The sequence below is a fragment of the Heteronotia binoei genome, chromosome 10, assembly GCF_032191835.1.
Source record: "Heteronotia binoei isolate CCM8104 ecotype False Entrance Well chromosome 10, APGP_CSIRO_Hbin_v1, whole genome shotgun sequence".
NCBI lineage: Eukaryota > Metazoa > Chordata > Lepidosauria > Squamata > Gekkonidae > Heteronotia > Heteronotia binoei.
Window position 1 is genome coordinate 69,750,018 of NC_083232.1, and position 11,635 is coordinate 69,761,652.

At 46.4% G+C, this 11,635-nt stretch overlaps 1 protein-coding gene across 3 annotated transcripts in view; it reads right to left on the reverse strand.

Annotated features, from left to right (window-relative positions):
• Positions 1 to 9,112, reverse strand: part of ENTPD3 (ectonucleoside triphosphate diphosphohydrolase 3) — a 33,737-nt gene extending 24,625 nt beyond the window's left edge. Inside the window, exons 1-3 of one of the 3 annotated variants that reach the window (XM_060248853.1) lie at positions 7,170 to 7,222; positions 3,326 to 3,430; positions 450 to 502 (exon numbers count right to left, since the gene is read on the reverse strand). In XM_060248853.1, coding sequence (XP_060104836.1) covers positions 450 to 502; positions 3,326 to 3,430; positions 7,170 to 7,207 — 196 coding nt within the window. In that variant the 5' untranslated portion in view covers positions 7,208 to 7,222. Of the gene's footprint in view, positions 1 to 449; positions 503 to 3,325; positions 3,431 to 7,169; positions 7,223 to 9,053 lie in introns of those variants that run through there. The other 2 variants (XM_060248855.1, XM_060248856.1) reach the window with 2 other exon arrangements.
• Positions 9,113 to 11,635: the final 2,523 nt, after the last annotated feature.

Here is an 11,635-nt window from a genome sequence, read left to right on the forward strand (position 1 = left end):
AAATGAAAAAGGGTACTCCTGGAAGACTTCGCAAAGGGAACAGGGCCAGACTCGACGGTATGCAGAGCCGAAGTTGCCTGGGCTTCCACTTCATGGGAACCAGCCAACAACAGCATTTCAGAAACGAGAGGCGTGTTGACAAAATCTCAATCTGTAGCTGAATTTCCCTATTGGAACAGCTGCCTTCTGGAGCAAGGAATAAAATAAATACAACCAATTCTCAAGTACAAATTCATTTATGTATGCAGGACCACACAAGACCATTTGTTTCCAAAAGCTTACTAAAGAATTGCTAAAAATGAAGTTGGCTCAGCAGCTACTCATTTTCGATTATCAAAACATGTACAGAGCAAGCCATGTTAATATACATCTCCATTGTACATACATATAAAAATGTATCACACATACATCTTGATTTGTTGCCATGCCAGCCTGTTGAAAGTACTAACCTGTTTGTTCACAGGGTTGGCGGGACAGGGCCGTAAACATCTCCTTGTTCAAACTACACAGTAGGAGAAATACACATTCAGCATCAGACTAGTTGAGGAAAACAATATGACAGTCACAATGAAATGGTTTCAGACCATCAAGTATTCTTTACCCTGTAAAGAAAAAGCTCAGGACAAAAACCTTTTTCCAGAGAAGGGAAGAAGGCTTTTTGAAATTCAAGATTTGGAAAAAGAACACATGAACACACAAAGCTGTCTTTGTGTGTTACTGAGTTAAATGATTGGTCCATCAAGGTCTACTTGGATGGGGAGCAACTCGCTTGGGTCTCAAATAGATCTTTCACATCACATACTATCTTTAACTGAAGATGCCAGGGACTGAACCAGAAAGGCATAGCTGTTGAACTGTCCAGACCACAGGGCAGAGGGATCCAATTCTCAGCCAGCAGAGACACAGGGCACAGCAAGAGGAGAACTTCCTTAAAGATCACAACAAAACAGGAGTCCAGGAGCACCTTAAAGCCTGATTTCCAGACTGCAGTTTTATTTTGCTGTTACAGGTTAACGCAGCTGCCCATCTGGAACAACAGATCAAAGCAACCCCCTCCAACAACAAAGGGCCAATTACATTTTGTACTCAGATATGGATGGATGGGTACAAAATGCATGCTGTGTTCATCAGCTGGGACATTCACATACAATCCAATTTGTGCTCTTTAGGAAGACTCCCATGTGGGGGGCAGGAGGGTCCAATCACCACTTCCTTATATTTAAAGATACAGATTTAGTACAGGCATGCCTTTCAGACTTGGTAAGAGATCCACATGTTCTGTACCTAAGGTACTTCAGAACAAAATGTGAAGTGGGAATTAGCCCTCATTTGCCTGAGGCAGAATAAGGAGGAAAGCAGGGGCAATTGGGCTGCAGCAGGTGAATTCCACAGCTTACTGTGTGGGTAAACAGGACAGAAGAAACAGAGAGATGCTTATGTTGGATGTCTGTGTGTGTGTTCACAGGTCTGGCAATTGTCTATACAGAAACTAATTGCATTGTCCAAGTTTGTGTGTAGCAAAGACAACTGTCAGATCCTGGTGGTGGTGGTGGCAAATGCCATGAAGACACAGATGACTTATGGCACCCCGTGGGGTTTTCAAGGCAAGAGATGGTTTGCAATTGCCTGGTTCCATGTCATGACCCTGGTATTCCTCAAAGATGTCCCATCCAAATACTAGCCAGGGCTGACCCCGCTTAGCTTCTGAGACTGAGCTAGCCAGGGGTCTCTAGGACAGGGCTCTCAGATCCTAATTGGGCATATGATGGGAGCCCACTAGATGAGAGAGAGAGCATGTGAAAGGGAGAAGCATGTCCAGAAATGTCCATGCCTATCTGAAACAGAAAGCTTTGCATATATATATATGTGTGTGTGTGTGTGAATTTACATAGAAAAGCATCTGTGTTGTGTTTGTGTGAGAAAAAGCACATGAGTATGCATCACATTCTACATCAGGGGTGTTCCGAGGGCTGGCCAGAAAGAATGGCTGCAGGGCCTTGAAAAGTTACTGTCACAGTTCAGTTTGCACTTGATTATCCCAGATGGTGTGGCCTAATATGCTAATGAGTGTGTGACCTAATATGCTAATATTAGGGGATGTGGTCATAAGAACATAAGAGAAGCCATGTTAGATCAGGCCAATGGCCCATCCAGTCCAACATTCTGGTCTAATATGCTACTGAGTTCCTGCTGGGCTTTTCCTACAAAAAAGCCCTGGATCCATGCATTTGTCTAGGGCGGTGGGCCGCGTGTGTGTGTGTGCGCGCAACAGATTAGGCTCTTCCCACATGACTTCAAATAGAAAAACAATTATTTGCATTAATTTGGCTGGCCTGAATCATTCTCCCTCGGTGGAGCACTGTTTTTTAAGTTGATAGTTTTTATGGCCCGCGAATGATGTTATAAATATCCATATGGCCCTTGGCAGAAAAAAGGTTCCCCACCCCTGTTCTATATGAACACCCCACGAGAGGAGAGGTCCATGTATTTTGTACCCAGAGATTGTGGCCACAGTTTGAGGCAGACCACAGTTGGCCAATAGACCTTGAACACCTTTTTAGATGGTAAAGGCAGCACCAGCCCTGGATTTTCCTAAACAGGTGGCTCAGCATGAGTGCCTGTACACACACACTCTCTCTCTCTTTGGGAACTTCCATTCAAATGAATTAATATCAGTACTGCTGTACACACTCTCCGACTTCCATTATTTTAAAAGTGTAGCGTGCAGCGGAAAGCATTTGAATGAAGATGTGGTCTGTCTGAATAAAGAACTCCTAAAAACAAAAGCAATAAGTTAAAAAGTTTCGAGGTCAGTCCAAGTCCTGGCTGAGTACGCCCTAAATACCTTCATATTGTTCACAGGTTATCTCTTTTATAAATACGTATTGCCGACACACCGCTTTAGCGGGTGGGTTTTTGTCTCTGCCCATTGCTCTCTGTCTGTCCATCATTTCCGATCATTGCTTCTCTCTCTCTAAATGTCACCCACGCAGGAATTCCTCGAACCCCCCCCCCGCCCCCGTGTGAGTGTAGGCGCCACTACCCCGCGCATGCAGCCCCGGGCCCTGTCCCCCCACCCTCCCCGCCGCAGTCTCTCTGCTCAGTCGCCCCCCAGAGTCCCTCCTTGCCCCTTGAAGACCAACGGCGTAGCGCGACCCCCACCCCTCCATCCTGCAACAATGCACCAGAGACCCCCCCTCCCCCATTAATGGCTCCCGCAGCATTCGGCAAGGAGACCAGCAAGGCTCTTCCACCGCACACCTCTCACGACCCAAAGGCACCGAAGGAAACACGCAACCCGACCGCCCCCCCCCTTCCCCCGTACCTCTTCTCTTCCGCAGCAGCAGCGGGGTCCAGCAGGGATGTGGGGCGGCCGTCCCCTCCGGTCAGGCTTCCCAGGCGAGGAGCGCCTCTAGCTTCTGCTGCGACCCTGCGTCAAGGGGGAAGGGGGCCGCTGCTGCCGCTGCTCCGGCCGGGGCTCCATCCTCGTCGTCAAGGCAGGAATGCCGCGGCGTGCGGGAGGGAGGGGGCGCGCGAGAGAGAGAGGCAGGCAGGCGGCCCCTTGGCGGGAGCAGCACCTTTCCTTTCCCAGGGCTGCCCTCTCGCCGGCTATAAACCCGCCCGGGGCTGCTGCCGCTGGCCCCTCCCTCCCGCCTTCCCCGCCGCGCTGCTGCAGGCCGCCGAGCCGAGGGGGATGGGGCCGGGCAGCCAGAGGGAAAGGAGTCCCGCCCCCCCTCCGCAAGTGCACCGGCCAGCCGCCTCTCCGGAGCCTGCTCCACCAAGGCAAGGTTTGCAGGCCTTAGCAGAGAGAGACGCTGTGGAGGTCAGCTGCGGGGGAAGTGGCCTCTGAGGCGGGAGATTAATTCCCAATCAGGTTCTCCCTTCCCTTGTTTTAGCCTTACAACAGCCCTGTGAGGTAGGTTAAGCTGTGAGAGAATGGATCACTAGGGGTCCCCCAGGTCACAGAAGAGATCTGAATGGATTTCTTCCTGGTTCTTCCTTGGCCCGTACAGGCTGCCTTTGCTTCTGTGGCATAGGTGGTTCTCCTTTCGTTTTATTCTCACAACAGTCCTGAGAGGTAGGTTAGGTTGAGAGAGGTTGACTGGCCCAAGATTACACAGTAAGTGACATTTTCCTGACACTAGCATCCATTTGTCTGAGAACTGATACAGCCTTGAAAAGAGGACCATATGGACTGGACTGGACTCCTGGGGTGGGTAGATCTCCACATGGGAAAGTGACCGCCTCAAAGTTTCCTTGCATGCAGAAAGCCAATTGGAAGGCAAATATGTTTATTATTTAATATACTAAACCAATATTTATTATATAATGCTGGTCCTTGAGGTATTTTTGTATTAAAACCATTGTTAAAAGTTTTAAACCATCATTGAAATCTAGCAGATAAACAAAAAACCATGATTACCCATCTCACCTCAAAGCCGTTAGGAATTAAAAATTAAAAAAAAAGATTTGACCAGCTTTCTAAATGTGAGAGGTGGGTGTAGCAGGCCTGCCTTCTCAGAAAGGAATTCCAGGCGAGGACACTGCTGGGAAAGTAGTGCTCCATTCTGGCATCTAGTGCCACCCAGACAAGGGCTTCAGTGAATCAACATAGGAAAGTGCTGGGGCTATAACGTTCAAAACCAGCAACTTGAATGGTGCCTAGAAACTAACGGATAACCAGTACATTTAAAACTGGAGAGCTCACTCCACTGACTGGTTACATGTTAGCTTACCCCATGCCCAGAATGCCTTGCAGCTAGACTCAAAATCTGTATATGTACAGAATGTCTTTCAGGGCACTTTCAAACAAGCAATCCCAGTACCAGGAATGTGGAGCCAATATAGCCTGACAGTGCAAACTGTAGCAGCTCATTTTAATTGTCTGCTGCTTCACCATTCTGCAATGCCCAGCAATTGCTGTCTCCATTCTTTCCCTGGCTTCTGCCAATTGGCTCTTTATTCATCACACCATTCATCTTGGTCCATCGTCCCTGATAAGTCTGCATGCTTCTTAAAGCTCTGCAGACCATGTCCATTTCCTTGTCTTTCTCCAGGCTGTTTCTCCTTCACAGACCTGGCAAGAATATTTACCATATTGTAAATTTTCTAAGTTAATTCATATCAGTAGTCAGCAACTGGAGGCCTGCATGCCAAATCTTGGCTAGAGACAAGTGCCAGCTGGTCAAATCTTATATCACTCATCCATTCCTTTCTATCTCCTGTCCTTCCTCTTCCAGCCACAGCCTTTTTCAGGAGCCAGAAAGAGGTGATTCTGATGCAGTACATAGGCATGCAGGGTCCTCAGTCTCCTATAATGGTTAGCACAGAAGTCCCCAGCATGATTCCTATGGGCACCAAGATGCCCATCAACACCTTTCTTGTGCCTGCCAGGTGCTATTAGAAAGCAGGCAGGGCTAAGTGGGGCTTTTGACCAGCAGGGCTTCTGATTGGCTGTTAAAAAGGCATCCTGTTAAACAAGAGTTTCCACCTGAATTGCTGAAGAGTTACTATTAGAGCTACGTATATATAACCTTGATCCCTGACAATTTATGGTTGGCTCCACTTCCTGATTTGTTCCTTAACAGGACCAGTTTAGTGTAGTGGTTAAGAGCAGTGGACTCTAAACTGGGTTTAATTCCCTAACTTCAGGGGTGGCCAACAGTAGCTCTCCAGGTGTTTTTTGCCTACAACTCCCATCAGCCCCAGCCAGCATGGCCAATGGCTGAGGCTGAGGGGAGTTGTAGGCAAAAAACACCTGGAGAGCTACCGTTGACCACCCCTGCCCTACTTCTACACATGCAGCCAGCTGGTGACCTTGGGCCAGCCACAGTTCTCTCAGAGCTGTTCTCAAATCAGCTGTCCTTAAAAGAGCTTTCTCAGCCCCAGCTACCTCACAGGGTGTCTGTTGTGAGGAGGAGAAGGGAAAGGAAACTGCAAGATGCTCTGGACTCCCAAGAGAAGGGTGAGATATAAATCCAGTCTCTTTTTCTGCAGCTCCCATTTTGTGACTGGCTGTGCCCACTGAAGCAGCCCCGCCCCCTGTATCAGAATTCCCGATGTGCCTGCAGGTTCCATAAGGTTGGGGACCTCTGGGTTTGTGCATCAGACTAGGATGTAGGACAGGGATCCCCAATCCCCAGGCCGTGGACAGGTTCAGGTCAGTGGCCTGTCAGCAGCCAGAGTTAGCCAGAGACACCACACTGCCCCTTTCGCCCATCCAGGTCCCAGGCGAATGAAAGAGGCAGCAGCGCCTCACTCTGAAGCACTACCTCTTTCATTCACCTGGGTCCCAGGTGGGCGGAAGGGGCAGTGTGGCAGTGACCTTTGCCTATGCCTCATTTAAAGACCCCCATGGGAGGCAGGGATGGAGGCACCCTGGGGCAGCAAAAACCCGAGTACCCCCACCAGTCCATGGAAAAATTGTCTTCCACAAAACTGGTCCCTGGTGCTAAAAAGGTTGGAGGCCACTGATCTAGGAGACCCAGGTTCAAAATCCCCACTGGGCTGTGAAGCACACTGCATGACCTGACTTTGAACAGCTCCCTCTCTCTCACTCTAACCTACCTCACAGAGTTGTTGTAAGGATAAAATGGAGGGGGGGGAGCACCAGCCTGAGCTCTTTTTGAAGAAAGGCAGGCTAAAAAGGTATCTAATAAATGAAGTTTGCATCATTCCTGGATTGTCCAACAATAATAGAGTGTGTTCACAGGCCATTCACGTTCTCCTGCCTTCCACTGTATTGATGAAGAGGGGCAGAAAAAAGAGGAATGCCTCCGTGTGTACTGTGAACACAGGTGCATGGGAGAGCAGGAAGTGAAGGAGCACTTGAGGAGGAAACACAGATAGAAAGACTCTGCCTATTGCTGGCCAATTCGTGGTGCAAAACTAGGCAGACTTTCCTCAGTTAATTTAGATTGCAGTAACTCCATAGGATTGTACTGAAAATTGCCATTGCCTGTTAGGGAATAATTTATCTGTGTGTTCAAAGCAAAACCTCTGTTTGGATCAGGCAGGCACAGGCTGATGGGAAGCAAACCCTCAGCAGTTCTTACCCAAGTCAGAGCCAATTCCTTAAATGAATAATCTCTCAGTCACCAACAGTCTTGCATGTTATTCCTTCTCCAACTCGTTCCACCCCTTTCTACCAGTCATTTCAGAACACCCACCTTTCTTCAGTTGACTTCAGATGCTTGTTGTCAATCATCTTGACTGCAGTCACCTTTTTTTACCTCACAGTAGAAGGAAGTATATTTTTAAAGAGAAACAATTGCCCCCATACTTTGGATTTTAATGCCTAAAGGGGGAAAAAAACAATGCCTGGGTTTAATAACTTTTATTTCACACAGGCTTTTTCACCAAAATACAGCATCAGCATCTTGAAATATGCATAGAGATTACTGGAACACATGTTTGAAGGAAAGATCATACATTCTGAGGGGGGAAAAGTACCATTCACTTGGTGATGAATGCGATATGACTTGCCTTTTAGGGCACATCATGTGCAAGAAGAAAGAGGAATAAAGATCATCAGAGTCCAAGCTCTAGATCTGCCACGGTTGATAACTCAGCACCTTACAGTTTGTATATTGCAGACAAGGCTTTTTACGCTTGAGTTATTTCAGATAGCCCCAATTCAGCTCTAAAGAAAGCTGATCTGTAAATGGTATATATTATTTAAATAGGTTTACTTACATTGAATCATTTATTCTTGCTTAAGAGGACAAGGACCTAGGAAATGAAGCCTCAGACCCTAACTAGTAGAAGCCTTTCTACATGCAGCTTCTGAAATTCACTAGGTATTGACTTCATAGTTTGCAGCCATAAAGACTATTAACCTGTGAGGCTACTGGGAAATGAACCTTAAGTTTCACAGAATGTTTGGTTACATCTATAGATCGCAGATCCTCAGGCTTGTGGAACTTCTGGGTACTTTTTACAGAACAGGTAATATCACAGCAAAATGGCTGCCCTGATGGTTGGGTCCTATCACAAAATATTGGGAGGTTCCATAAAAGTTTAAGTGGTTTCAAGCCAAACCTCCTCCTATGATGGCAGCAGCTGATTCTAAATGAATGTTACCTCCAGACACAAAGGCAATGTCTCCTGGGCTCTTCTGAAGCACCACCTACTCTGATTAAATGCAAAAAAGCTAAGATGTGCTCTTTGCCTTGGAGAAATGGTCCTTTGGAGAAGAAGCAAGTGGATGCCAGGAAATACATTGGTGAGCACCATGATGCAGATAGGCACCTCACTGGGAATTACTGCTGTACAAAGTACCAAGGTGGGTTTTTAAAAAATACTTGACTAGAATATTGCAATAATGTCCTCAGTCATATCAGGATTCATGTTATTTCACTCCCAGTTCTATAGCACTAGAGGACGTGTGTACACTGTACTGTGCCCCAAGTAAGCCCCCCTTTTTGAAATTGTCATGGAGGCCCAGCTCTGCCAGGGACCAAAGTACATGGAGATGAGAGACTGTTGTTACCCTCCCCGCAGTTGTCCAGAGTCAATGGGTCAGTGAGGCTGACTACTAAAGGTATTACTGGACCTGAAGGTGCCTGGAAGTAACTAACAATTTCAAAATTATTTGAGTACTCTGAAATGAGATAATGGACCAATGCAGTTAAAAGCAGGGAATATGAATGTGTGAAGCTGCATTCGCATCTAAGTATTTGTCTACTCTGATTGGCATCAGCTCTCTCCAGGGTCTTCAGCTCAGAAGGGCTTTCCCCAAACCTGCTGCTTGACATCCTTTACATAGAAATCCTAGGGAACTGGAACCTGAGACCTGCTGCATGCAAACCCTGCTCTGCCACAGTTCCCTCACAATAGAAACCCACACAAATAGACCAAGCCACTGCTTTGCTCGGACAGTTTCCCAGCTGGAATGCATCCACACAGCCACTTTGGTGGCCCCAGTTGAGTAGAAAGGTGGGATGCAACAGTTGTAAATAAATAAATAAATATTGCCAGGGTTCAGGAGCTCCTCTGCCATCATATCCATCAAGCATGAGACAGCAAATGGTGTCCACCATTAAATGGCATACCTTTTGTCAGGATACAGTCCATCCCCTTGCGAAGGCAGCGGCATAACTCATGTCGATCTAAGCAAGCAGGAGAATCCAATGGCGCAGTCAAACTTCCATTGCTTTTTTGACCAGGCAGAAATTCAGCTGAGATGTTTTAAAAAAAACTGACGTCAAAAGCGAGATTCTTTGGGAGGGAATTTCTGGGATAATAACACCCCTCCTTCTTGTGCTCTATCATGATAATTGACAAAATCACCACAATTCAATTTTTGGCAGGTTTTGTAAGCAGATGGCCCTCCCATTCCTAAAACACATTTCCTGCCTTTCCAGTTAATTACATGGCTTTCTATCAAACTCTGACATTCTTTCATTGACAATTTCAGTGCTTCTGCTATTATTGGTCTTGTTGATGATAGAATAAATAGGCCACTATTGAAATATGCACAATGCCTCTGATTTGTTTGGCTGCTTTTCCAGAAATAACAAGACAAGTTCACATTTGCTTGCTCTCCCCCACCCTTAATATCCCCAATGCTGAGATTGCCAGAGGCTTAAGATAGCCTGGTAATAAGTGGAACATGCAAATGGGAGGGAGCAGAAAGGCCGAGGGTGATGTTGATGCCTCAGGTTTAATGACTGCAAGATTGCAAATCAGATTCCACACAGACTCTGAAGAAAAATTACTGGCATTGTGTATTTCTTTAGATATTGGTACTCTACTTTTCATCCTCGTGGGCTCCAAAGTGGTTTTTCCTCCCATCAAGCACCTTGTCAGCTAGGTGGGTGGAGAGAGTGGCCGGACCAATTTTGCTCAGGGAACATCTTTGATAATGTGGTTGGGATTTAAACCTGGGTCTCCGAGAGCTAGTCTAGCACTCATCATAGTAATGTTATTTTGTCTGAAAGAGCTCTTGTGCCTTTAATCTATTTTGGACCTGCAAAAATCAGCAGGGGAAACTGTTCTGGGGACATATCTTCATGCTGAGAAGAACTACTGAATTGGAAGTTGTTAACGCTATATAAGCTCCACTAACAACCCAACCCTCTCTATCTGGGGCAAGTGATGCTTTATATTCTTTGGTGCTTGGGAGGGACAACAGTGTGAGGGCTTCTAGTGTCCTGGCCCCACTGATGGACCTCCTGATGGCACCTGGGTTTTTTGGCCATTGTGTGACACAGAGTGTTGGACTGGATGAGCCATTGACCTGATCCAACATGGCTTCTCTTATGTTCTTAACCCCCAATGTCCCTTACCAATCCAGAAGGTACCAGTCTCCAGAAGGTATCCTTCATGCATCTACCATTTCTTTATTGCTTTTCTCAGAGCCACTGACTCTCCCCACCCGAGACTTACATTTCTCATCTTTTTCACACTTGATTTTCTCTCCACTTATCAGCCCACCTCATTCTGATTTCAGCCAGTGATAAAAATGAAGAGAGGACTGGTGGAAGAAACTGGCAGGAAGCTAGTCCCAACGTCGATGTGGGGCAAGGCAGAGAAACTTGTGAATGATAAAACCCAGGTGCAGCTGAAGAAGCTGGGGCAGGAGTCTATCCTTATTTGTTAAGGAGGTCTGAGCCCAAAGTATGTTTTGTAAACTTCAGCTCAAAATAAATATGAATCCAGTGTTGAATCAGAATGAAGCTCTGCTTGAGAATGGAAATACGTCCTCTGCTGTCTGTCAGATGGCACATTCCCACAGTCATGAATCTGTAGTTGTCCCTTGTGGCCCATATGTTAGAACATTATTTGAATTATTATGTGTTCTTGTAAAATAGTCTAGTCTTGCTTAGGGCAACTGTGTGTGTGTATATGACTTATTTCCTTAAATATGAACCCACACCCTTTATAATTCCCAGGATGCTTCACAGTAGTAATTTGTTTGCCCTCCCTTCCCAGCATGCTTTATAGTTGCCTCAAATTTAGATGTCCTTTCCTAGGACAGCCTTTGAAAACAACTTGTAGGATTCTCAGATGATACAAAAGGAGGAGGGCCCATCTACTGAGCAGGTCCAGTGGCTAATATTTCTGGATGGGCTAACGGGCCTTAAACAGCTTTAATATGAAGAGCAACTAATACATTGTGCACAGCAGTCTCAAAGCCTTATTCTTGTCATTGTAGAGCAAATGCACAAATTACCAGTTCTTTAAGACTATTAATATAAGGTAATGTTGCCAACCTCCAGGTGGTGGCTGGACATCTGCTGGGATTACACTTGATCTCTTACCAATCCAGAAGGTAAAAGAGATCAGCTCACCTGGAGAAAATGGCCACTTTGGAAGGTGGATTGTACAGCATTAAACTGCGCTGAAGTGCTTCCCCACACCAAGTCAGGCTCCACCCCCAAAATCTCCAGGTATTTCTCAACTTGGAGCTGGCAACTGTAACATAAGGGGAGGTCTCTCAATTATAACTTCTGTCATGATAGAATCTCTGACCTGGATGGTCCATGCTAACTCAATCCTGGCAGATCTTGGGAACTAAGCAGCCAGGGTCAATCCCAATTAGTATCTGGATGGAAGACCACCAAAAAAGTCCAGGGCCCACGATGCAGAGGAAAGCAATGGCAAACCACCTCTGCTTGTCTCTTGTCTTGAA